Source organism: Microcebus murinus, chromosome 1 (assembly GCF_040939455.1).
Source record: "Microcebus murinus isolate Inina chromosome 1, M.murinus_Inina_mat1.0, whole genome shotgun sequence".
Classification (NCBI taxonomy): Eukaryota; Metazoa; Chordata; class Mammalia; order Primates; family Cheirogaleidae; genus Microcebus; species Microcebus murinus.
Window position 1 is genome coordinate 128847924 of NC_134104.1, and position 28000 is coordinate 128875923.

A 28000-nucleotide genomic window follows, 5' to 3' on the forward strand; every position below is an offset into this window, starting at 1 on the left:
AATCCAGACAGGTCCGATTCTGAAGTCCACATTCTCTCTGCATCTTTATATTGCCTCCTGTATCTGGACCCTAAGTTTAACTCTATTCTAGTAACTTTCCAAAATACTGAAGCCTCATTCTTAAGAGAGTTATTTTATAGACATAATAACTGTTATTCCACAGAGAAGTTATGATATGTAACCTGGGAGAGGATTTTAATTCCAGTGTGAGACTAGAATGAAATTAACATGTCAATGTTTGGTAGTTTCTGGTTAAATGTGAGGAAAAAAAGGAATTTGAATTGGGGCTGTACTGAAATGTTCAGAAGGATAGATGTAATGTCATTGACATATTTACACTAATGTATCCATTTTGATGCTAAAAAACTTTTAATATAGCTCCTTGGACATTGAGATTTTGATGCAGGGACATTTTGATAGATCCTCATAGACAAATGAATAGACTAAATCTTTAGTCTTTTTTTAAATCCAGAATAACTGAAACAGATTGTTTCACCCAGTCCCTGAACTTCTTACCTCATGCCAATCCTGTCCCAGGATGGGGATCAGGGCTAAAATTCAAGTATCACTTGGAGTTGATTTGCCCATAAACTTAAGTACACCTGGCTCTCATATCTCTCTCAGTTTCACAGCACCAAGTACCGTCCAAGGCCTCCTTGAGTTATCTGCTGGTGTCTGCTTCGGCCATGCCAGTTCTGTTCTGCTAATGACAGTTGAGTGTAAAATCCAGTCATGTCTTCTCTGATGTCAAGATACCTAGCTACTCTCCAATGTGGACAATTCCTGGAAAGTGAGGTCCATCCTCTTGTTCTACTTTTCTCCAGAAGAAATACCCATCCCCGAACCCCATACACCCTCAAATTCTGATGAACACAGTCTTTCATCTTATTACACTCTGGTGGTAGGTTTAGGAAGAGGTAGGCTCTATAAGAAAGTAGGAGTGAAATACTATCTGCCTGACAAACCCAATTGAAACAGGAGTCCCATGTATATGTACCATGCTGGCGCTTCTCAGGATAGCAGCAATGACTCTACACAAAATTCGCTTTCTTTCTTTGTGAATTCGTTTGTTTCTTGAATGGTCTCAAATTTTCTGATATTTCCCTTTAAAATTAAGGTGACTGCAGAACTGGGGTAAGGTTGGGAATTGGAGCCATGTTAATATCAGCTTCAGACTGCTCAAGGAATCCTCAATGACCTTTCCAACAACTTCCTCAATATTTGTTTTTAAATAAATATATCATATTTAATATTCTAAAACTAATTTTAAATGATGGCCTTAGGGGAATCAGACTAAAATTCTCACAAAGGCTAACCAATTATAATAGGCTTATATTTAAAATTGGTTATTATGATTAAAATAATTAAGCTATAGCTTTATAGCTTATCTATCAAACTATTAAAACTGTTTCATTCTAACTATTAAAACAATATAGATATGCATAGGGTTCAAATAAAAGTTTGTCATAACCAGAATGGCAGCTAATAGATCAAGTGTGGGTCAAAGGGGCCTATTTTGCATTTCATCCAGTATTTTTAAAAGATATTTTTACTTTAATCTAGCCATATGGAATCGAAACGACTGCTTCGGGATGCACCCTGTGACGAAGTGGCTGCACCAAAATAGCTGTATCAATGTGGCCACATCAGCATGCTGTGCTCTGACCCAGAACACATAGCCTGTAAATTTAGACTGAAGGAGTGGGCTCCGCCATCATATGTCTCTTCTGTCATATGCCATGTTGTTCTTTCTAGCCTTGATGCACGCCTTGGTGTTTGGAAATGTGACAGCGATCATACAGAGGATGTACTCTAGATGGTCCCTCTATCACACTAGAACTAAGGATCTGAAGGACTTTATCCGTGTCCATCACCTGCCCCAACAGCTCAAGCAGAGGATGCTCGAATATTTTCAAACAACCTGGTCAGTCAACAATGGAATAGATTCAAATGAGGTAATGTTCATTTCTCATGTTGACATTATCAGGCAGAAAGCACATATTCTAGAGGAAAAGCAAGATGCTTTGATGCAGGTATCAGAAATGAAAAACACATCTACCAATTTCTTTATCTTTCTTTATTCGTTTATTTTTTAATCCCTCATGAATCCCAATCCATCTTCTTTCATCTGCTTTGGCTTGTGTTTTCACAATGCCACTTTGGGTTGACCAATGTTTTAGCTTGCTACTTCGGTCATTCAGGTGGATTTATTTTCATTCTCATTCTCCCTTTTTGAATGAACCAATTCTTATGACAGGTTAATGGTGTATCTTGGATGATTATATTAATCAAGCTAATATTTGCCTTTAAAATCAATAAGCAAAGAGAAATTCCATCAAAGGTGTTATCTGTAGACTCCCAAAAACACCTCAGACCACCATTGTAAAAAAGGTATCCTATAAATCAACCAATCATTCCATCAACCCACCAACCAAACCAGTAGCCAACATTTTAAGAGTGACTATTTTGTGTCTCCTCTCTTCCTATGATCATGATCACAGAGAAAAACACCAGAGGCTCCAAATTCCATATTTTCTGTCCTGACTCAGAATCTTTGTGAGAACAACATCACAATAAATTATATGTTTTCATGCTAGATTCTTTTATTAACTTATTCTATTTCTCCAGCCTTGTGATCATTCAGTAGTAGCTGAATGATTGTGATTATTCAGTAGTAGCACATAATTGAGATCACAGTCACTGAAAAGTCTCTCCAGGATTATACATACATAGACTTACGTACATACATAGTACCTCTTTATATACATACATAGATTTCCTCTTTCAGTACTCTGGTTGGTCAAACAGTAGAAAAGAGTAGGAGGAGCATCCCTGCTGTCTTGCAGAGTAAATCAATTAGACTCCACTTACCCCAATTTGATTTCCTCCTTCATCTTCTCTGACAGCTTTTGAAAGACTTTCCAGATGAACTGCGTTCTGACATCACTATGCACTTGAACAAGGAGATCTTACAGTTGTCCCTCTTTGAATGCGCCAGCCGGGGCTGCCTCAGGTCTCTGTCTCTCCACATCAAAACCTCTTTCTGTGCTCCGGGGGAGTATCTGCTACGTCAAGGGGATGCTTTGCAGGCCATCTACTTTGTGTGCTCAGGCTCCATGGAAGTTCTTAAAGACAGCATGGTGCTGGCTATTCTTGGTAGGTCTGAATTGAAAAGCTTCTATGAAATTTTACTCTAGAGCATAAATTAAAAAGATGAAATGGGGGAAAAAACCTAGTGGAGGGTAGGAAACGTACAGATGAATACGTCCACTCAGGATTATTCTTCCTATAGGTTTAGGTTGCCTAAGTGTTATAGCCAACATATTATTTAATTCTTGTAAAAAACACAGTGGTATAAATATTATACTATTGTTAATATAAATGAATAAATAGTACCTTAGTTAACTTGCTCAAATCCCATAGTAAAAAAATAAACTCAGTTCTTTTTGATTCCTAAAGCGAAATTATTATTTTTTTCCTCCTTTTATTTCACCATATTATGGGGGTACAAATATTGTTAGGGTTACATATATTGCCCCTGCCACCCTCCCCCCCCCCACCGTGCCAGAGCTTCAAGTGCGTCCAACCCCCAGGTGGTGCGCACCACACCCATTATGTAAGTATACACCCTTACCCTCCTCACCCCTCCCTAATCCCACCTAGAGATACCACCTAACCCCAGTGAGAATGGCCTGTATCAAGAAAACCCAAATTATTAATCATGATATAAACTGCCTCCTGGTGAAATAGCAGCTAAGTTTTAAGAGGACATTTCTTTTTGTTGGGAGTTAATTCAGGAAGCAGAAAAATTAAGTTTTTTCTGTGCTACAAATAGAGCAAAAATGATTATGTTTCAAGAATAAGTTCTCATAACAGTCATTAACCTAATACTGTCAAGGGGACTATAAGCTCTTTTTACTTCCTCAAAGAAAACTCACAAGACAATTTGTGAAAATTTTGTGCCACAAAATTGACTCCAAATATTAAGACATAATTGGTCTTCATTGAAATATAAAGGGCAGGTGACAAAAAATGGCATGTAGGGTTAATGTAGAAAATTTTCTAATAACAATCTTATGTGGATCTTTTTTAAAAAACCACTGTCATTTCTCTGTTTATTCAGCTAACATTTATTGAAGGCCTATGAATGAATCAAGTTCTGTTCTAAATACATAGAACATCAAATGGCCAAAATCTTTGCCCTTGTAGAAATTAAATCAAGTATTGGACATGAAGAGAGCTTAGATCAAGGTGGTAGCAGCAACACTGAGATGCAGGTGCAGTTAGAATATATTTTGAACACCAAGGTAATACGTCAGTGTTTAGAATTTGTGCTAATAAAAAGGGACTAAGTCAACTTTTTGCTTACTTTTTATTTTTTAAGAACTTTATATTTATAAACAACTACTTACAAAATATTTTCACATATAAGGTCTCATTTAAACCTTCACAACACAGAGAGACAGACGGTGAAGATATTTTCTCTGTTTTCCCAAAGTCAAAGCTAACCTGAGTCATTGGGCTCTGTATCCAGTGCTCCTTCCAAACCTAAACAACACCTAATATCCTGCCTAATCATTGTAGCCTTGTTATCACTGGATTCTAGCTTGTAAGCTTCAAGATAGATTAAATTTTGGAAGAGAAAAGAGAACTAATATTTAATGAATCCCTAATATAAGCTGGGTATTTTTATGCCCATGATTTAATTCAAATCTTGCAACCTTATTAGTTTGATGTGTGTTGTGGTCTGAATATCTGTGATCTCCCCTAATTCATATGTTAAACCTAAGTCCCAATATGATGCTGTTAGGAGGTGGGGCCTTTAGGAGGTCATGAGAGCCAGAGCCCTCATGAATGAGATTAGTGTCTTTGTAAAAGAGGCCCCAGAAGGCTGCCTTGCCCTTTCTACCATGTGAGGACACAATGAGAAGGCATCATCTATGAATCAGAAAGTTGGCCCTCACCAGACACCAGCCTCTAGAACTATGAGAAATAAATTTCTTCTATTGTTTATAAGCTATTCAATTTATAGTATTTTGCTATAACAGCCTAAACAGACTAAGACAATGTGATTATCCCCAATTAAATGTGAAGAGATGGAGACTAGTGAAAGACCATATACATTTCATTGCTTTGTGTTGACTTCAATTTATCACTTACAGGGGAAATGTAGGGCTTGCTTTTCAAAGTTTTGGCCCAGTTCTTGACTCACCTCTTATGTTTTCCTCCTTAATAGAAAAGTATGAAATAAGCAAGTAAAAGAGTTTACTATCAACTTGGTCAGTTATTTATCAATAATGAGGCTTCGTGTGTGTGTGTGTGTGTGTGTGTGTGTGTGTGTGTGTGTGTGTGTTTTAAGGGAAAAATTTAACATTCTCCCTGGCTTTTTCTCAACTTTATGAGGTCTAAGACCAGTCACCCTATCATTTTGTGATTCTAAATTAGAATTGACAATTATTTCTAATTTGTTTAAAAAATGTAACTTTACTCATAAAATATTTTTCAGTGGATTTCCTTAGTACCACTGTAAGATAGCCTGCCTAATGATATAGCCTTCTTTCAAGAGGGCAGATAGACATTTTTCAGAATCTTATTGTTTGATATTCGTACAATCCAAAATAATGCAGCAATTGAAACAGAAATAATTTGGTTTTTTCCATAATTGTGGTGCATTTTTAAAGTTGATAACTAGCAACAATTTTCAGAATGGAATATGAAGGCATCATCCATGATGCTAGAGCACTATAGGTGCAAATTTAGTGCCTTCTATGTAACTGCAATTGCTTGTCAAACATGATTTAATTGTATTTTGTTGTAATTAAAAAGAAAACTAGTTACAGCTGAAAGATTTAACTCATTGCCTTTTACTCCTGGCCCCAAGTTCCTCCATAAATTGTAATTTCCATGCTTAACATTTTTGCATCTTTGCTTCTCCTGTGTATATATCAAAAGTACAAATTGCCACTTAATGATTCTAAACATCGGTATGTAGCATTGGTACTAAATCCAAACAAAGATGATAAATTATTAATATTTACTATGATTAACATTATTTCAATGGAGATCAATTATTTTTACTTTCCCTATGATAATATTTTCTTATAGGGCCAATTCAAATCTATAGCAACTTTGATAAACTTAGCATATAGCTTCACATTTGATCTATAGATATTTAATACGTGTTCACTCTGCCAACAAAAGGAATTAATGTTGTCGTGAAGTAGCACCAAACAGCTGTCAAATCATAAACTTATTCAGGCAACTCTGTTGTCCAATCAATACATGAAGACATTTCTTAATCTGATGCTTAAGGAGGCAGTTGTCATAGGAGCAAGATTTGTTATGGGAATAGAATTTGTTTGCCTTGTACACCTTCATTTCATGTCCAGGTAATTGTGTTTTTCTCACCAATTTCCTCATTGTTGTTTTAAAAGAAAATAACAAAGCACCAATAAATGCACCTTCACAGATGGTGTTCGTCTGCCTAACTATAATTAAACATAAGTTATAGCTCTAACCCAGATGGTTTGCAGATGCATCCTATCATGTTTTTTCCCAATGAAAGAATAACTGATTTATGAGGATCAGTAGTATAATTCTGAAAAATGGAGCCCATAAAGGGCCATAGAAATCTTTCTTTTCTTTTAGAAATAAAAATACTGAGACCCAGAATTATTGTAAACTTAACTCAAGGTCCTAAATATAGACAGTAAGAAATCCACAAGACTATAAAATTAGTAAGGGTGAGAGTCATTTTGGTATTTACCAGTACCTGCTTACCAAGGCTAAACACGACATCCAGCACACATAGTCAGTGCTCCATAAATACTCATTGAATGGATAAATAAACTGGAATACTGAAGTACTTTCTGGGATGCCAAGTTTGGCAAGATGTTGGTTCTATTTTTATAGCTAGTGTGATTGTGACCAAAATAGCCATACCATGGCAACCCAACATATGGAAGTATGATGACCCTAATGTTATTGCAAACACTAGTTGCTCAACAGAGAATGAGAACACTGCATCATGATAAGTTCTCCTCAAATGCACACCATTTGAAAATTTGCTATATTCAACACAGTTTGGCCATATTTACCTCTTGCATCAGTGCCCAACTTTGAGTTTTTGAGCAACAATTAGATTTCTAACAAAATACACAAGAAACAAAATTTCCAAGTTTAGTGATATTGGTGAAAATAATAAATCAAATTTGAAAACAATTCTTCCACTGCATGTGGCTATTTATCATCCCTAGTGCATATAAAAATAGATTTTAGTCTGCCAAAATAGGCTCAATTTTAAAGTTTAAATCTAATATTAATGTGAATCTAATACTTAGCTATAATCCAATAATTTAAAAATCCTCAATTTTTTTTGATCTGCCATAAATACTTCTGAATATCTCATGCATTCATGGTTAATTCAGCATGTTTCCTTTTACAGTCAAATTAAAAAAAAAAACAGACTTTTATTGAGGCCTGCTAACATAGGGACGTTGCTCCCACAAATGCTGGGCACAATAATAAATAAACATTTAGAAGTTAAAAAATTATCGAAAGGAGGTAGGGGCCATTTTTTTCTACTAACATTGCAAAAATATGGTTTGTTTGGCATTTGTTGTTGTTGTTGTTGTTCAATAGTTGGTTGTTGGTTCTTTATGAAATGGAGCACAGTGGCCATTAAAGAATTAAAGTTACAGCCCAGGCATAATGCCATTGTATGCCAAACTTGAAAAGCCCTGCCCCATATAAAGGTTCTTCCCTTTTTAGTGTAATCTCAGAGAAATGAAGCCTGTAAATCAAATAAAGTTTTCAGTCCTAATCTTTCTTGCTTCCTTTTTTAAAAATGATGTGTCTCTCCTATACTGTTTCTAGGGAAAGGGGATTTAATTGGAGCAAATCTATCAATTAAGGACCAGGTGATCAAGACCAATGCTGATGTGAAGGCTTTAACCTACTGTGATCTCCAGTGTATCATCCTCAAAGGACTCTTTGAAGTGCTAGACCTTTACCCAGAATATGCTCACAAATTTGTGGAAGACATTCAGCATGACCTCACATACAACCTTCGAGAAGGTCATGAGAGTGATGTAAGTCTCATTTCTAATTAGTGCTGAGATTGGGCCTGGAGATTATTTATAGCAGGAAAGCCAGATATCATGACCTCACCTTAAAATTCTCTGAATATATAAGGTATGACTATTCAGCCACTAGTTGAGTAATTAAATTATTAGCTAGAAGCTAAACCTGGAGTTTGTTATCAACATGCTAGGAAAATATTATTTATGGCTAACTTCTCTTAACTCAGTTTCTTTCTTGTTTATCTTTGTGGGCCTATAACTAGACTCAATTTCAATGATATGTAACATTTAGCTAGAGACGTATGATTTCTCCAGAATTTAAAGATTTCCAGACAAAGTATATAGTTCAGAGTTTGCTGTGTTTCTAATTGCTCACTACTCCAATTACTCGACACAGATTTTGCTTAAAAATAATCTTTTTCTTTAATGGTATCCAAAACAGTCTTTCTTAAAATAACTAAATATGCATAGAGAAATTCAAGCCAAGTATTGTCACACTGAAAGCATAATGAACATTTTATGCAATTATATATTTGTTGCATGTTCCAGTTTATACAAACAGCTTTCCTGTCAAAATATGTACTATTCTGAATCCTGTGATTAAACTGATCGTGAACATGACTTCATTAAATGTGTCAGAGAGACAAATGATTTAATAGGAATGATTGTTGAAAGGCAAGCCAGAACATGCAGAGTTTTGTGGAACAACCAAAGCCTTAATAGGCTATCTTGAGCTTTGTCCCAGATATTTATAACACTCATTTTTTCCTAGGGGTTTAAGAAGCTATGGTTTTGACTAAGCCATATTGTGCAGACATTTTTGTTAGTCATTAATATTCTCTATTTTGAAAGACAGAAGGAAAATTTAAATTGTGTATTCTTTTTTCTTGGTTGGGGCTATGAAATGATAGTAAATACATAGATGATATCCCATTCTGAAGTACATGATTACCAGCTTTGCATATGTGCTTCTCTCCATTATTGATAGCAAACAATAGAGGAGATACCAACATTTATTGGCTACCTTTTATGTGCTAAGCACTCTACCCATATAAAGCATCTCATTTATTGTTCAAAACAAATCTTTAAGGTGTCAACCTCTTCTTAAGGAAAGGAAAACTGAGATTCAGAAGGGTTAAGTCACATGTATATGATCACATAATTGTAGGTGGCTGGGACAGAGTTTGAATGTAGGTATCAGATTTTAAAACCTATACCCTTTCTGTTAAGTTAGTTGCCTTTTCTCCTTGGAACCCTTTTATGTCTTTCATTCGATAGATTGAATTTTAAAACTACAGATGTCTTTTGTACTCTCCATGACAGCATAAAATGACAACTATTTTTAAAGACTGAAGGTAAGTTGGGGGTGGATGCAATGAAAAGGGAAGAAGAAATGAGAAAAGAGAGAAAATTAGCTAATATTCCTCAGGATGGAAAAGTGGAAAGTATTCAATCTCAATCTCCATTTGATGTGTATTTTAAAGATTCTTATCATTTTTTAAAAAAAATTTATGGTATACAACATAATGTTTTTGAAACATGTATACATTGAGGAATAACTAAATCAAGCTAATTAATACATGTATTTCCTCACATGATTATCATGTATTTGTGATAAATATGCTTAAAATCTACCCTGTGAGCTATTTTCAAGCGTATAATACATCATTAACTATAGCCACCATGTTGTACAATAGATCTCTTGAACTTATTCCTCCTAACTAAAATTTTGTATCCTTTGATCAATGTCTCCTCAATCCCTTAGCCTGCTTCAACCCCTGATAACCACCATTCTGCTCTCTGCTTCTCTGGGTTAAACTTTTTTACATTCCACACATAACTGAGATCATACAGTCTTTGTCTTTCTGTGCCTGGCTTATTTCACTAAGCATAATGTCCTTGAGATTCATCCATGTTTTCTCAAATGACAGGATTTCCTTCTTTTTTAAGGCTAAGCAGTGTATTGTTGCATATATACACCACATTTTCTTTATCTGTTCATCCATTGATGGACACTTAGGCTGCCTTTATATCTTGGCTATTGTGAATAATGAAATGTTAGACTTTTATCGATTTTGAATTGATTGTTGAATATGGTGTGAGATAAAGACCTAATTTTATTCTTCTGTGAGTAGATAAGGAATTTTTATCTTTGATAAAATTTTTAATTCTTTTTTTCCTATTTTCTGGAATACTAATCATAGCAATGTTAAAATTCTTAACTATATAATAACTCCAATATCTGAATCTTCTATATGACTATTTCCATTGTTATCTTTTCTCTCTCTCTCTCTCTTTCTCTTAGTCATTTGGTGCTTTCTTTTTTAAAGCAGATGTCATAATTTTATTTAAATGTTGACATTGCTTATCAAAGATTGCTCGTGTCATTTTCCTGTAAATGATAAGGTTTTCTTTTGGCAGGCAGATAGAGCATCAAAAGATCACCTTTATCCTCTCCATAGTCTATTTTAGACTTTGTGAGCCTGGTCTATTTCAGTCTTTCCCTTAGTTCTTAGGTGTAGCTCTTACTCCTAAAACACAAGATTTTTAGAGTCTCAGAGAAAACCCTAGTATGTTTACCAAGGAGCCTCCTATTTGGCAGAACTTGAACCAGCTTCCATCTCCCCAGCACCATATTACTGCTGAAACCTCTGTTCTGCAATTTAGGCTTCCAGCTGCTATTTTTGTCTACGTTTCTTGGAGTACTACCCAATGCATGCTCAAGGTAGGAGCTGGCTAATACCTAAAGGGGAACATCAATGCAGTTACCTCCTCTATGAATTACACTTCTCATAGCCCATGTGCTTTGGTTCACCTGAACTTCATCCTATGTCTCCTTAGTCAGTAAGATTGCCCCTCACTAGTCTATTGTATTCTACCTCATAATGAAGTGGCAAATGCCCTCATAAAAATACCTGGCCAAATGTGTGTGCTTTCCTTGGCCAAATGTGGTCCTTGAATTGGTGTGCTTTCCTTTTCTCAGGGATCACAGCCCTGAAAGTCTTACCTGAGTTGATTGCTCTCAAATGCTTTTAAGCAGTTATTTTATGTATTTTTTCCAGCTTAATAATTGCTTTTGACTGGAAGATTAATTCAATATAAGCTACTTCATTATGGCTACAACCAAAAATATTGCTTCTTTTCAAAGAGGGTTCTTTATGAGCTATGTTTTAAGGGCAAATGGGGACTGACGCTTACCTGTAAGACCTTTATTGTTTTGTATTTGCTAATATTTTATCGCTCAAAGACTGTTTTCATAAATTTCCAAGATTCTGGGATGCTATGCTTTCTAAAGGCTAGATAAATTTGGACTTCTCTTCCCATAATTCCATATCCTAGGAGAAAAGTCTTGTGCCCTCCTCAAGCATACTGTGACTTTCAGGGGAACTTATATTCTGGTGATTACCTTATGGATTCCTGCTCTTCACTCTGCAATTCTACCCTGGTGTGAGATGAAATTTATAATAGAATGAGTTAGCCCCCTTCCTTAATTTCCATGCATGCAAATAAAAATATCCAATCACATAGAGTTTTCTGGTGATTCAAAGCCTTTGTGGAAAGTTGGATGATGAGCTGTGGAAGGAGGAACATTTGCATAATGGTGATACACACAAAGTAAATTTAACTAATCTACATATCCTTACTCTTAAAAATTCTGCCAGGTTGTTCAGGCATTTATTATTGCTCTTGCCTCTCTCCTCTCCTCTCTTCTGTGCTCCCTTCTCATCTCAAATTCCCCATTATTCCTGATACATATTTAGTTTAACTTTGGTTGCCTTGTGTCTTTCTCATTTTTCCTTCTGGATGCCCCAAGTATCTTATAACCTATCAAGTGACAGAGAGAATTACCAGAATATCTGAATAAAGAGAAAACTGACATTCAACCTGTTTTGAAATAAATTTTTTTTAAAAAGCCCTTTAAGATATAGTCAAATTTTAGAAAGAATATGCATATAGCAGTAAGATTATGACTCCTAGAGCTATAACAAATTATATAACTTTAGAATGACAGCTTATCCAACTCTCATAGGAAAATTAATTAAAATCTATAAAATATTTTGTAAGTGCTTAAAAGGGTAGCTAGAACAGTTTTGACCTCATGTTAATTATGCATTTTATGCAATCAGTGTGTTTTCTATATTTGCCCTTATTTTTATCTCCTGGATGGCCCCAATAATGACATTGATTAAGTTAGCTATTTCTGTCTATGCAGATCACAAGAAATTTGCTTCACTGCTTCTCATGGTAAACTCTATAAAATTGATTTTAGCACAAACTCATCTGTTGCTAATTGTGAAATTTAGTTTGCCTTAGCATAAGAATTTTGAATTTTGATAAGTAAAATAATCAAAGGGTATTCAAAATATGTTTTCAAAAATGAATAATGCTAATACATTGAAAATCAGACATTGTTATGACTACATATCGATATCATATGTGCTTTGCCCATGGTAGACACTGATTTGTTGTTGATGGTGTTGTGGTTGTCGAGCAGCAGATGGCAATAGTTGGAAAAAGATGATGAGTTCTCTAGTTTTACCTTAATGAGGGTATTTTAAAGGACAAACTGTAATAAAATTTTAAATGTGTTAATCAGCTCATTTGTTTCTCAATTTGTCCATTATTGACATCTAATCTGACCACCATAAACAATAAACTCTACTGCTTTAGTCTCCCTACCTCTGTAAATGGAAGGATATACCTCCAGTTTTCTGAAGGCCAGCAGCTTCTGGTAAACTCCTATTTGAAGTCTTATCTTCAATAACAAGAGATTCCACCGAAGTTCACAGAAGCTCTCTAAAGCAGTGACAATGGAGCCCTTGAAGGGTGCCTGCTTTCAGCATCTTTTCTCCACTTTTGACATACTTGATGCTACTTGGGTGGTTCATGACACTGACCCGTAGCAGCTTAAAACCTCAATATTTATCTTATATCCCAATCCCTCCCTCTATATATATATATATATACCAAGCACCATGCTTATGTAGTGTAGTTATAAAATTGAATACTTCAGAGCTCTGACCCTCAAGTGAAACAAATACAGTTGACCCTCCTTATCTCTGGGCTCTACATCCATGGATTTGACCAAGTACCACTTCAAAATATTAGAAAACATGCATCTGTACTGAATATGTACAGACTATTTTCCTCATCATTGTTCCCTAAGCAATACAGCATATCAACAATTTACATAGCATTTATATTGCATTAGGTATATTATAAGTAAGCTATGGATAATTTAAAGTATACAGAAGAAGATGCATAGGTTATATGCAAATGTGCCCCATTTTTATATCAGGAACTTGAGCATCTAAGGATTTTGGTATCCATGGTAGGTCCTAGAACCAATCCCCCATGGATATATGCTTTTTATATTATACATATATATATATATATTTTATATTATACATATAAAAAGCATATAATTCATTGGAAAAGTTTCAGAGTTGTCATATGCATGAAGTTAACACAAGGTAAATAAACATAACTGAATGTAAAAGTTTCATTCTAATGGTATGCATAAATTTAATAAAGGACAGAATGGAAGAATGTACCTATAATATCTAAAGCCACACTGGTTTGATCAAAAAATAAAAAATAGTGTCTGTTAGAAAAATGGGCAAAAGATATGAATAGGCAATGTGTAGATGAGGAAACACAAAAAGGTAACAAGCACATGAAAATATGCTCAAAAACATTAGAAATATAAAAATGAAAATTAAAACAAAGAAGTAACATTCTAAGTTCTTAGAAAATAAACATTAGAGAAGATATTAATAAAAGTATATAGAAACCCTTATTCAATTATTGGTGGGGAATATAATCTTGTAGATATTTTTCAGAGAAATCTGGCACTACTTAGTCCATTTAAGTATACATACAGCCTATCACCTATTAATTACACTCAGATATATATCCAAACATTTTTCAAAGAAGTCCATAAAAGGGGTTGTGTGGGGATGTTCATTGTAGCTCTATTTGCTGTGGACAGAAGTTGAAAGCAAACTGAGTGCCCATCACAGGGAGAGTGGATTCGGTAAAATATGGTGCATCCATGACATAGAATTCTATGCAGCAGTGAGAAGAAATGCAGCTCTACACATAACAATAGATAGATAGATAAAATGTATTTATTGACAAGACAAGAAACAGAATGAGATATAAAACAACTCCATTAATATAAATTTAGGTGCACATAAATAAGTATGCAATTTTACAAGGTAATCATAAATTGAAATACTAAGGGGAAAGAATAACAAAGACAATCTTGAAGAAATACAAAATTTTAGACTTTACACTATCAGATATCGAAACATAAACCTACAGCAATTAAACCAATGAGATATTTTAGTGCAGGGCTATACAATCGTCAGTGGAAAAGGAGCCATAAACAGGCTCACACTATATGGTCACATGATTTATCACAAGTTGCTACTGTACTACAGTGGAAAAAGTATAGTCTAGAGATATAAGTGGTGATAGATCAATTTAAAATATGGAAGAAAATAAACCTTGGTTCCTATCTCAAACCATACTTAAAACTCAATTCAAGATGGATCACAGAACTTATTGAAAGAAAAAACAATAACATTTCAAGAAGAGAACATTGCAGAATATCATTATGACCTTGGGATAAGCAGATATTTCTTAAAGAAGACATGAATAGGAATAAAAATAAAGAGAAGGATTTGATAAATTGAAAAATTTATTAAAATGAAGAGCTTCTATTCATCACAAGATAATCATTAAGAGAATAAAAAGGAAAGGTACAGAGTGGGAGAAGATATTGCATTGCATGTATTTCAAAAAGAAAAGATACCCAGAATATATTTAAAAGTCCTAAAAATAAGTAAGAAAAAGACAGATAATTCAATTTACAAAATGAGCAAGACAGTTTAACAAGATTTTCACAAAAAAGTATATCCAAATGGCCAATAAACTTCAATCCTTTACTTCTTATTCCCCTCCTCTTTCCACAGTCTTTTAATCTAAGTTAGTAAATGACACCATTCTCCACCCTATCACCCTTTTCCTTGTGAAAAAAATGCAAAAATCTTGTTATAGTGAAGTTGATATGATTACTGTCAGATAAGTAATTGAGATTATCAGAAAGTTCAGCCAAGATACTATAGTAATTAAAAGAAATATAAATAGGTCAGTCAAAAAAGTTTTGATGGCATTACCTAGATGATTTTCTCTTTATTTTCTTTTTACTTTTCTATGTTTCACTAATACTGGAGAAATCTTTAACATTCAATAAATGCTATTTGTTTATTTACCTTATTTAACATTTACCAGGCACTGAGATGGGCATGTAAAATGGAAAGACAAATGAAATGTTGACTCTGTTCTCAAAATTCACAGGCAAGTGCAGAAGATGATGAAGTAAACAGACCATTTCAAAGCAAGTGATGTGAGTCTCTTGATCCTGGTAACATAGAGTGCTCCATCAAAGGTGCTTCTGAGACTAGGAAACAACAGGGATCAGAGAAGGGTTACCAGAGAAGTAGTGCCCTGGAAGACAAACAGGAGTTAGTTTTGGAAAGATTGTAGGCAGAGCAACCCACACAAAAGAAACAAGCGTGTGTGAAATAGGTCTAGTGGCAGGAAAGGATGGTGTATGGAAGCATGAGGCTGGAGTGGCAAACTCAGAAACAGGTCTTAAAAGATTTTGTGTTTGAACTTTATGAACTTTATTCTGAAAATAAAAGCAATAGGGAATTACTAAAGAGCTTTAAGCAAGGGAATAAGATTATATATATATATATATAAAATATATAATGTACTATATATACATTATATATATTATATACATTATCCGATATATATAATGTGTATATAAACATTTTTTCACTCTGAAAGATATATTTAGGAAAAGTAAAGCCAACAGGAGAGAAAACAAGTAGACCCAAGAAATGATGAGTTTCTTCATTAAGGTAATGGCAATAGTGATGGAAAGGGCATGGAAAAATTAAGATATATTATGAAAGTAAAATTGATGGGCTTAGTGATTGATGTATAAGGGAGAATACATGCATACACACACACACACACACGACAGTAAAATGTGATTGGGTGTGTGGTGAAATATCGATTATGATGAGGCATAGAGAAGAATGATGCAAGTTTGTAGAGAAAGATAGTGACTTCCATTTGGAACATATTAAGTTTCAAGACTGTGGGATGTTTGAGAGAATGACCTGCACTAAGCACTATATATGTATTCTCCAACAATATATTGGTTTTTGTTTTTGTTTTCTTTTTTTCTGAGACAGAGTCTTACTCTGTTGCCCGGGCTAGAGTACCGTGGTGTTAGCCTAGCTCACAGCAACTTCAGACTCCTGGGCTCAAGCAATTCTACTGCCTTAGCCTCCCAAGTAGCATGTGCCACCATGCACGGCTGATTTATATATATATATATATATTTTTTAATTGTCCAGCTAATTTCTTTCTATTTTTTTAGTAGAGACAGAGTCTCACTCTTGCTCAAGCTGGTCTCAAACTCCTGAGCTCAAACGATCTGCCTGCCTCGGCCTCCCAGAGTGCTAGGATTATAGGCGTGAGCCACTGCGCCTGGCCCAACAATATATTGTTTAGATTTACATCTTTTAGATAATTTAAATGGTATCATATGTAGTTTTATGATGCTCCCTTTATTGAAATCAGCATTATGTTTCTAAGATTGATTCATATTATAGTGGATAGCTACAGTTTACTCACTTTTATTACTACCTAAAATTCTGTTGTGTAAATATACAGTAGTTTACTCATTTACCCGTTGGACATTCAAATTGTATGTGTTTTTTTACTTATGCCCATATTTAACAGGGTTGGTTCTCATTTCCTTAATGTTTGTAAAGGATATTTATATATTCTTGATAATTCTGTATCAGTTATACATATTGAAGATATCTTCTCCCAGCCTGGGGTTTGCCTGTTTTTCTTCTTTATGGTATCATATAATATGAATATGATTTAATTTTATTAACTAGAATTTATCAATATTGTAGGGTTATTTTTTGTCTTATTTAAGAAATGATTCCTTAACCTGAGATCATAAAGTTACTTGTGTTTATTTCATTCAAAGTGTTTTAAAGTTTTGCCTTTTACCTTTTTATCTTTAATGTAGCTAGAATTTATTTTTTTCAATAATATGAGGTAAATGTATTACTTTTTTTTCTTATATGATTAACAAGTTTTCTCAATACCATTTTCTGAATGATGCATCATTTTCCCCACTATTGTACTGTACTTATCCTTCCTTTTGCAATGATGTGAGATTATAAAATGCCTACAAGATAAGATTAACTGAGGTGAATGACATAGGCATTGTGATGTAGCGTTAGGCTACTACTAACTTTCTAACAATATGTCAGAAAGAGGATCATTGGCTTCAAATTATCCAGGATCATCAAGCCATGATGATATCAATGGTTAGATGTCAGGAGCTGGCAATAACATGGGCACCAGGCAGGTAGCATATATAGCGTGAATATGCTGGACAAAGGAAATGATTCACTTTCTGAGAGGGACACTGTGAGGGTTCATCATGCTACTCAGAATGGTGCATAATTTAAAACTTTAAAATTGTTTATTTCTGGAATTTTCCATTTAATTTTTTCACACAGTGTTTGGCCAGAGGTAACTGAAACTGTGGAAAACAAAACCACCAATAAGATGTAACATATACAAGAGTACCTCAACTTATTGCACCTTGCTTAAATTTGCTTTGCAAATATTGCATTTTTTCACAAATTGAAGGTTTGTGACAACCCTGAATTCAGCAAGTCTATTGATGCCATTTTTCCTACAGCACATGCTTATTTCCTGTCTCTATGTGACATTTTGGTAATTCTCACAATATTTTAATTTTTTCACTATTTTCTTATCTGTTATGGTGATCTGTGATCAGTAATCTTTGATGTTATTGTTATCATTGCTTTGGTGAGCCATGAACCGCACCCATATAAGACTGTGAATTTACTAGATAAATGTGTGAGTTTTAACTGTTCCACCAATGGCCAGTTCTGTCTTTTTCCCTTTTCCTGAGACATCCTTATCCCATAACATACTACAATAGTGAAATTAGGTTAATTAACACTACAATGGATTCTAAGTGTTCAAGTGAAAGGAAGAGTCACAAACCTCTCACTTTAAATCAAAAACTAGAAATGAGTAAGCTTAGTGAGGAAGGCATGTCAAAAGCCAACAGAGGCTAAAAGCTAGGCCTCTAGTGCCAAATAGTTAACCAGGTTGTAAATACAAAGTAAAGTCCCTGAAGAAAAGTAAAGGTGCTATTTCATTAAACTCACAAATGATAAGAAAGTGAAATAGCCTTAATGCTGATATGGAGAAAGTTTGAATGGTCTGGATAGAAGATCTCTCAAGCCAAAGCCTAAGTCAGACCAAGACCCTAAATCTCTTCAATTCTCTGAAGACTGGGAGAGGTGAGGAAACTGCAGAAGAATTTAAAACTCATAGAGATTAGTTCATTAGGTAAAAGGAAAAAAATCATCTCCATAACATAAAAGTAAAAAGTGAAGCAGCAAGTGCTGATGTAGAAGCTGTAGCTAGTTATCCAGAAAATCTAGGTAAGATCATTGATGAAGGTGGCTATACTAAACAGATTTTCAGTATAGGTAAAATAGCCTTCCACTGGAAGAAGACACCATCTAGGACTTTCTTAACCAGAGAGAAGTCAATACCTGGCTTCAAAGCTTCCAAGGGCAGGCTGAATCTCTTGTTAGGGGCTAATGCAGCTGGTGACTTTAAGTTAAAGCCAATGTTCATTTACCATTTCAAAAATCCTAGCTCCCTTAAGAATTATGCTACACCTATTTTGCCTATGCTTTGTGAATGGAACAACAAAGCCTGAATGACAGCACATCTCTTTCTAGCATGATTTCCTGAATACTTTAAGCCTCCTGTTGAGACCTACTGATTGGAAAAAAAAAAAAAAAAGATTCCTTTCAAAAGATTACTTCTTACTGACAATGCACGAGATCACCCAAAGAACTCTGATGAAAATGGACAAGGAGATTATTGCTGTTTCCATGCCTGCTAACCCAGCATCCACTCTCTAGCTCATGAATCAAGGAGTAGTTTCAACTTTCAAGTCCTATTATTGAAGAAATACATTTTGTAAGGCTATAGCTGCCATAGATAGTGACTCCTTTGATGTATCTGGGCAAAGTAAATTGAAAACTTTCCTGAAACAATTCACTTTTCTAGAATGCTATTAAGAACATTTGTGATTCATGGGAGAAGATCCAAGTTTCAACAGGAGTTAACAAGTTTATTTCAGTTCTCATGGACGACTTTGAGGGGTTCAAGACTTAGTGGAGGAAGCAACTGCAGATGTGATGGAAATAGAAAAAGAACTAGAATTAGAAGTGGAGCCTGAAGATGTGACTGAATTGCTGTAATTGCATGTTAAAACTTTAATAGAGGCCGGGCGTGGTGGCTTACGCCTGTAATCCTAGCACTTTGGGAGGCCGAGGCGGGCGGATTGCTCAAGGTCAGGAGTTCGAAACCAGCCTGAGCGAGACCCCGTCTCTGCCAAAAATAGAAATAAATTAATTGACCAACTAAAAATATATATACAAAAAATTAGCCGGGCATGGTGGCGCATGCCTGTAGTCCCAGCTACTCGGGAGGCTGAGGCAGTAGGATCGCTGAGCCCCGGAGATTGAGGTTGCTATGAGCCAGGCTGACACCACGGCACTCACTCTAGCCTGGGCAACAGGCTAACAACAACAACAACAAAAAAAAAAAAAAAAAACTTTAATAGATGAGGAGTTGCCTGTAATGGATGAGCGAAGAAAGTAGTTTCCATGGAATCTACTCCTGGTGGAGATGCTGTGAACATTGTTGAAATGACAACACAGGATTTAGAATATTATATAAACTCAGTTGATAAAGCAATGACAAGCTTTGAGAGGATTGATTCCAATTTTGAAAGAAGTTCTACTGTGGGCAAAATGCTATCAAACAGCATCACATGCTAAAAAGAGATCATTCATGAAAGGAAGAATCAATTGGTGAGGCAAACTTCATTGTTGTCTTATTTTCAGAAATTGCTCCAGCCACCCTAACTTTCAGCAACCACCACCCTGATCAGTCAGCAGCCATCCATATCAAAGCAAGACCCTCCACCAGTAAAATGATGAAGGCTGCTGAAAGCTTAGATGATTGTTAGCATTTCTTTAGCAATAAAATATTTTTAATCAAGGTATGTACATTGCTTTCATTGAGCATAATGCTATTGCATACTTAGTAGACTACAGCATAATGTAAACATAATTTTTGTATGCACTGAGAAAACAGAAAGTTTGTGTGATTCACTTTATTGCAATATTCACTTTATGAAGTGGTATGGAACTGAATATTTTTGAGGTATGTCTGTATCATAACACACTTTCATGGGACTCATTGACCCTATTCAATATCATATACAGAGTACACAAAATTCAGATTAAAATAATTCTGGTGGAAATATTACGGCCCTCTTCTCCTTTCCCATATTCATATATAAGTAGATAAACACACACAAACATGTTATCCAGCAACCTGTAAATGATACAAAGCATAAACATCATTAACAGCTGCCATTTCTTGTCGCTTACTCTGTAATAGATGCTGTAATAGACGTTATCTTGTGAAATCTTTACAGCTGTCATGCAACTTGGGTACTGTTATTTTCACCAGCTGTACTAAGTATGTTTATCTTTTGTCAAGAATAAGCCAGTCTCTAACAGATAAGTCCACTTGCCCTCAATAGCCCAAGGGGCATGTGTATGTGGAGTAGGGACAGGTGCTGAAAGGTATTTATCTGACCATGACAAATGAGAGTAAATATATTCATTCTCTCTTCCTCTACTCTTATCCTCTTACCACTCTCTCTCCTCAAGGCTATAGGAGCAGTCTTTATAAAATATAAATTGGATCATGTCATTCTGCTGCTTAACATATTTCAATAGATCCCCATGAGCTGGTAGTGGAATCCAGACTTCTTACCATAACTTTCAAGGTCCTATGCCTTCCTACTCCCACCTGCCTTTTAAAGTCATCTGATGCCATCTCATGTCCTGCATTACATTCCAGCAAACTTTCCTGCTTTCCCTTCCCCATGTGCCAGGCTCTCCCCACCTGTCATGCCTCAGGGCCTTTGCATTTGATAGTCTTTCTTCCTGCAATGCTACTCCTCTGGCCTTACCTAACCACCTGCTCTGGAGTTTGCCCCCTCCCAGTTATCCTCTTTCATATCACCCTGATTATCATTTTTATAGCATTAAGCAGGATCTGAAATTACCTTAATATGTGTATTTCCTTGCTCATAGTCAATTTGTCCTAGCAATACCTACTTTGTGAAGGGTTTGCCTTCTTCTGTACTACTATATACTATATCCCCAGAGTCTAGGTCAGAGCCTAGTGAAGAGTCAACATTTTATATATTAATATATTTGATGAGTGAATGAATGAATGTCAATAAGCTTAAATTGGGACATGGAACATATCAAATTTTAAGAAAATGAAAAAAGTCTTGAAGACAGAAGCCTCTATGGCCAGTAAAGAGTCTAAAATGAAAAGCTACAGGAATTTAGAATTATATCCCTTAAAAGTAACAAAGCCAAAAAGAATGTCAATAGTAGGATTTGAAAGAACAAATTGAAAGAACAGCTAAATTGAATAACAGCTATTTTTCATTTTCCCTAAGATCAGGACAAGAGGTTTTCAAAAGCCCAATGAGGAATTTAAGTTGAATGATAGATTTAGAAAAAGCTTACAATATGGGTAATACAATTCCTCCAGGTGGTTTGGTATAGTAATTAGTATAAAATAAAAGAAGCTCTACCTTAAAATCTAAGCTAACACAACCATTTTCTGTAGAAATAAACTATTACAATACTAATACCTCTAGAAAGTGAACAAGCAGTACTGTTAACCATTAAATCATTCAAAACATATTTACCCCACATTTATCCCAAGGCTACAAATTTGGGGGCTGAAATGAATTTACATGTGGAAAACTCCAGGGTCTAGTAAAACAGCTTATTTATGATCATAAAATACTCCATCAAAATGTAATGCATAGATCTGCTACCCTTAATGGTAATCTGTGAGGTACAGGGTGTGTAATATATAATACATGATAGAATCTGATCTCATGTTCCCTCATCAGCATTAACCTTAGTAGGCGTCTGAATGTGAATGCATATTTCTGCCTGAGTCTGGATCCCATGTCTTTAATACACAAGGTGAATATTAATCTCTAGTTTTATGTTTTGAGAAGGCAGCCCCTATCTCTGATGCACATATTATTAGAAAAAGCGTCTAATTTCTATGAACTATTGAGTTGAGTCTAAGTAGACCACTGGGTGATCCCTTGTGTAATTAAGCTGCGCTATATAAATGAGACTCAACTTCATGTTTCCCCCCCATAGATAAAAACAAGTCTGACTAGATCTTTCAAATGAAGTCTTTGATTTGCCAACATCTCTTGCTGCCTATGTAACTATATTACAATTTAATTCAAGAGCGTACTGAAAAAAGGGAGCTTTTTGAAAGAGACTTGGTTTAAATTTAGTCCCTATTTCAGTATGAAATAAAATTGGGCTGCTTGGAAGCAATTTTCTTGAAAATTATTTACAGAATAGTAATAATTTTAAAAATCATATCTGACAGCAGAAATATTTAGTTCAAGAGTAGCCTGTGTGTAGGTGTTCATCTGCTAGCACAGTCTTGTGTAATAAGAGAACATAATTAATTCTGCACTTTGCTGAGATAATTGTTCTTAGAAAATTGCATATTGAAGGACTCACATGTCATTTGATCATGTCAGCTTTCCTTGTCATCTTGAGCCCAACAAGTGTTTTGTTTGTCAGTTATGTATTTTAAAATACTCTTCCTTAGAAAGGAAAAATACTTCCCTGAAATATCTTTTAGTGAACTGTTTTTACCTACCCTATATTTTCATGGTGCTTAAGACAATGTTAGATAGGAAAAGCTCAGGAAATTTTACTAGTATATAGCATATTTTTTATGTTCTAGAACTGTGTTCATACTAGTGTCTTTTAGCAGATTCAGAAGTGATTGTGGCACACATAGCATCTTGAAGGAAGATATGTTTTCCTTAGCATCTCCAGAGCCTACTATTATTTATGCTTGTGGTGTTGAGTAAATGATAATCACTATTGGACTTCTTGCACTTAATTGACACATCCATTTTGCTCTGACTGGATCAAAATGACCCTCAGTGTCCCTTCTCTTCTTAGTGATTGCCTAAGTTTACTGCTTCATTATTATCCATCTTCTCCCTTAAAGAAGGTATTGGTGATGACTGAACTCCACTGGACTCTAAGTCCATGTTCCCTTCTAACCTTGATGTTCTAGACCCCTCCCTCAGAATGAAGGCTTTATATTCCTAATAGTTGTAAACAAAGGAAAGAAGTTATTCTCACCTCTTCTCACTACAGACTGATTCTTTCTTGAAATTCTTATTTTAGGGTCAAACTAGTGTGGAGCATTAGCAAAAGGGCCACCCAGGGAATCCTCATAATTTGGGGTGTAATTGAGAATGAGGATATTGACTGTAAGCCATAGAAATCCAACTGAAATATAGCATTATGGGCAGGGGGGACTTATTGTAAGAATTCCATGTATCTCAAGATATAATATATGAATACTACAAAAACCTCTATGTACACAAACTGGAAAATGTGGAGGAAGTGGACAATTTCTTAGAAATACACGGCCTCCCTAGGCTCAACCAGGAAGAAACAGAATTCCTGAACAGACCAATATCAAGTACTGAAATTGAAACAGCAATAAAAAAACCTTCCTAAAAAGAAAAGTCCTGGTCCAGATGGTTTCACACCCGAATTTACCACACCTACAAAGAAGAACTGGTGCCTATCCTGCAGAAATTATTCCACAACATTGAGAAGCATGCAATCCTCCCCAACACATTTTATGAAGCAAACATAACCCTGATACCAAAACCAGGAAAGGATGTAACAAAAAAAGAAAACTACAGACCAATATCCCTTATGAATATAGATGGAAAAATTCTCAACAAAATTTTAGCCAATCAAATCCAGGTGCTTGTCAAGAAAATAATTCATCACAACCAAGTGGGCTTCATCCCAGGGATGCAGGGATGGTTTGACATATGCAAATCTATAAATGTAATTCACCATATAAACAGAAGCAAAAACAAAGACCATATGATCCTCTCAATAGATGCAGAGAAAGCATTTGACAAAATTCAACACCCTTTTATGATAAGAACACTCAACAAAATAGGCATAGACGGGGTTTACATAAAAATGATACAAGCCATATATGACAAACCCACAGCCAATATCATAATGAATGGGGAAAAATTGAAAGCATTCCCACTTAGAACTGGAACAAGACAAGGTTGCCCACTATCTCCATTTCTGTTCAGCATAGTGCTGGAAGTCCTCACTACAGCAATCAGACAAGAGAGCGGAATTAAAGGCGTCCAAATGGGAGCAGAAGAGATCAAACTCTCACTTTTCACTGATGACATGATATTATACCTAGAAAACCCCAAGGATTCAACCAAGAGACTCCTTGATCTGGTAAATGAATTTGGCAAAGTCTCAGGATACAAAATCAATACACAGAAATCAGAGGCATTCATATACGCCAACAACAGTAAAAGTGAGAACCAAATCAAAGACTCAATTCCCTTCAAAATAGCAACAAAGAAAATAAAATACCTTGGAATATATTTAACTAAGGAGGTAAAAGACCTCTACAGGGAGAACTATGAAACACTGAAGAAGGAAATAGCAGAGGACGTAAACAGATGGAAGAATATACCATGCTCATGGGTCGGCAGAATCAACATTGTTAAAATGTCTATACTACCCAAAGTGACCTACACAGTCAATGCAATCCCTATCAAAATACCATCATCATTTCTCACAGATATAGAAAAAATAATTTTGTGCTTCGTATGGAACCAGAGAAGACCTCGTATAGCAAAAGCAATCCTAGACAATAAGAACAAAATAGGAGGTATCAATTTACCAGACGTCAAACTATACTACAAGTTTGTAGCAATTAAAACAGCTTGTCATTGGCACAAGAACAAGGACATTGACCAGTGGAACAGATATAAAACCATGCTTATATAGCCACCTAATCTTTGACAAAGCAGACAAAAACATACACTGGGGAAAAGAATCCTTATTCAATAAATGGTGCTGGGAAAACTGGATAACCACTTGTAGAAGACTGAAACAAGACCCACACCTTTCACCTCTCAAAAAAATCAACTCACGCTGGGTAACAGACTTGAACCTTAGGTGTGAAACTATTAGAAATCTAGAGGAAAATGTTGGAAATACTCTTCTAGACATTGGCCGAGGCAAAGAATTTATGAAGAAGACCCCAAAGGCAATCACAACAGCAATAAAAATAAACAAATGGGACCTAATAAAATTAAAAAGCTTCTGCACAGCCAAAGAAACTGTCAAGAGAGCAAGCAGATAACCCACAGAATGGGAGAAAATTTTTGCAAGCTACACATCTGATAAAGGGCTGATAACTAGAATCTATCTAGAACTCAGGAAAATCAGCAAGAAAAAATCAAACAACTCTATCAAAAAATGGGCAAAGTACATGAACAGAAACGTCTCAAAAGAAGACAGATGGCCAATGAGCACATGAAAAAATGTTCAATCTCTAATCATCAGGGAAATGCAAATCAAAACCACAATGAGATATCACTTAACTCCAGTGAGAATGGCCCTTATCAAAAAGTCCCCAAACAACAAATGCTGGCGTGGATGCAGAGAGAGAGGTACACTCCTACAACTGCTGGTGGGGCTGCAAACTAGTTCAACCTCTGTGGAAAGCAATATGGAGATACCTCAAAGTGACACAAGTAGATCTACAATTCGATCCAGCAATTCTACTACTGGGCATCTACCCAAAAGATCAAAAGTCACTTTATGAAAAAGACACCTGCACTCGAATGTTTATAGCAGCACAATTCACAATTGCAAAGCTGTGGAAACAACCCAAGTGCCCATCAACTCATGAGTGGATTAATAAAATGTGGTATATGTATACCATGGGGTACTACTCAGCTTTAAGAAACAACAGTGATATAGCACCTCTTGTATATTCCTGGATAAAGCTGGAACCCATTCTACTAAGTGAAGTATCTCAAGAATGGAAAAACCAGCACCACATGTACTCACCACCAAATTGGTATTAACGGATCAACACCTAAGTGGACATATAGAAGTAACATTTATCGGGTGTCGGGAGGGTGGGAGGGGGAGGAGGGGATGGGTGTATACAATCACAACAAGTAAGATGTGCAACGTTTGGGGGATGGATATGCTTGAAGGGGGGAGGGGAGCATGGGCAATATAAGTACTCAAGGGGGAAGGGGAGCATGGGCAATATAAGTAACCTTAACACTTTACTCCCATAATACGCTAAAATAAAAAAAGAAAGAAAGAAAGAAAGAAAGAAAGAAAGAAAGAAAGAAAGAAAGAAAGAAAGAAAGAAAGAAAGAAAGAGAATTCCACGTATCTTATGGGATCAAATAAAACACACACATGCATACACATACACACACACACATATATACACCACTCTGGATCTCAGGAACTTTTACAATCAGGTAAGATTGTCTTACCTGACAATCTCAAACTCTGTTAAGATTCTCAAACTCTGTTAAGATTTTTCTCTCCATGTTTTACTTTTCTTTTTCTCTGCATATCTTCTCCATTCTTTTCTACCTCAGTAGTCTTGCCATCTTCCTTTCCTCATCCAAATGGCAGGAAAATGGTCACAGACAGCAGCTCTTCAATTTAAATAGACAACAAATTAAATTGGATTATCTTAGTTGATTCTAGATCCTTGTAAAAAGAGAGTGAGTGGTTCACCTTAAGTCAAGTGTCCATCCAGCTTTTATTAATTATTGTGTGTGTGGTGGGGGGAATTGGGACTTCAAGGATGAAGGGAGATGACACTGTAATAGCATGGTGGTTTCCATGGCAACCCTGTGGGCTGAAAAGTTGAGATAAGAGACAAGATCCAGAAAAAGGGTGGGTGGTCAGCAGTAGTCACTGAACAAATGAAGCACAGCTAGGGATTGCATGAATTATGGGTCTCCTCTGTGTAATCTCATCACAGTAAGTCTCCATGCAATCATTCTCAGCAACATTTTCATAGAAACCAAATCCCATTTAAATATATATTAAAATAAAAGCATCTAAAACAGAGAATACACAAAAAGCTTTAAACCACCCACTAATGGCTCATGTTTCATCTCCTCTGGATTCTCTCCTGTGTAGCCTCTTGTCAATCAAAGAACATCACACATACCTTACAAAGAGACCAGCCACATTTTGGTGTCATCTGAGTATTTCAGCTTGTGTTTGCAAGTTGAACAGTGAGCAGTTAGATTTTTAAGTTTGTTTGTGGGGAGAGGTTGGTTGGGTTAGGAAAGACAGAGGGGGAAAAGGCTACCTGCCATCCCATAAACAAGACAAAAAGAGTTTTTCTTTCCTTATTTCTCTAGTTGCTTCCATCCTGCAGGGAACAGCAGATGTTCAGCCTGAAATAAAAAGTGTCAAATTTGCATATGCACACACATACCCACAAACAGGCTCCACTTATATGCATTCCTCAAGAATGAAAAACAGCCTACTGCTACATCCACCAGGAATCTTCAGACCTGCTCTACTGTTACTTGGAGATGGCAGGAAGCAGGCATCAGGGTTCTGTATCTCACACTACATTCGGGATGGTGGTTTAGGCCTTAGAAGTGCAGTGCTTGCTCTCTCTGGAGCTCTGTAGGCTGCTCACTTTCATGACAAAGGCTCTGTGAAAAGCAGATGATATACATGTTGCTGTAAGTATAGTAG

The 28000-nt window shown here is 35.7% G+C and overlaps 1 protein-coding gene across 1 annotated transcript in view; it reads left to right on the forward strand.

The window, feature by feature from the left end:
* KCNH8 (potassium voltage-gated channel subfamily H member 8) overlaps nucleotides 1-28000 on the forward strand; it is a 361558-nt gene that overhangs the window by 284663 nt on the left and 48895 nt on the right. Inside the window, exons 9-11 of the mRNA XM_012783282.3 lie at nucleotides 1756-1955; nucleotides 2907-3156; nucleotides 7876-8090. Of these exons, the coding sequence (XP_012638736.2) occupies nucleotides 1756-1955; nucleotides 2907-3156; nucleotides 7876-8090 (665 nt within the window). The remainder of the gene's footprint in view (nucleotides 1-1755; nucleotides 1956-2906; nucleotides 3157-7875; nucleotides 8091-28000) is intronic.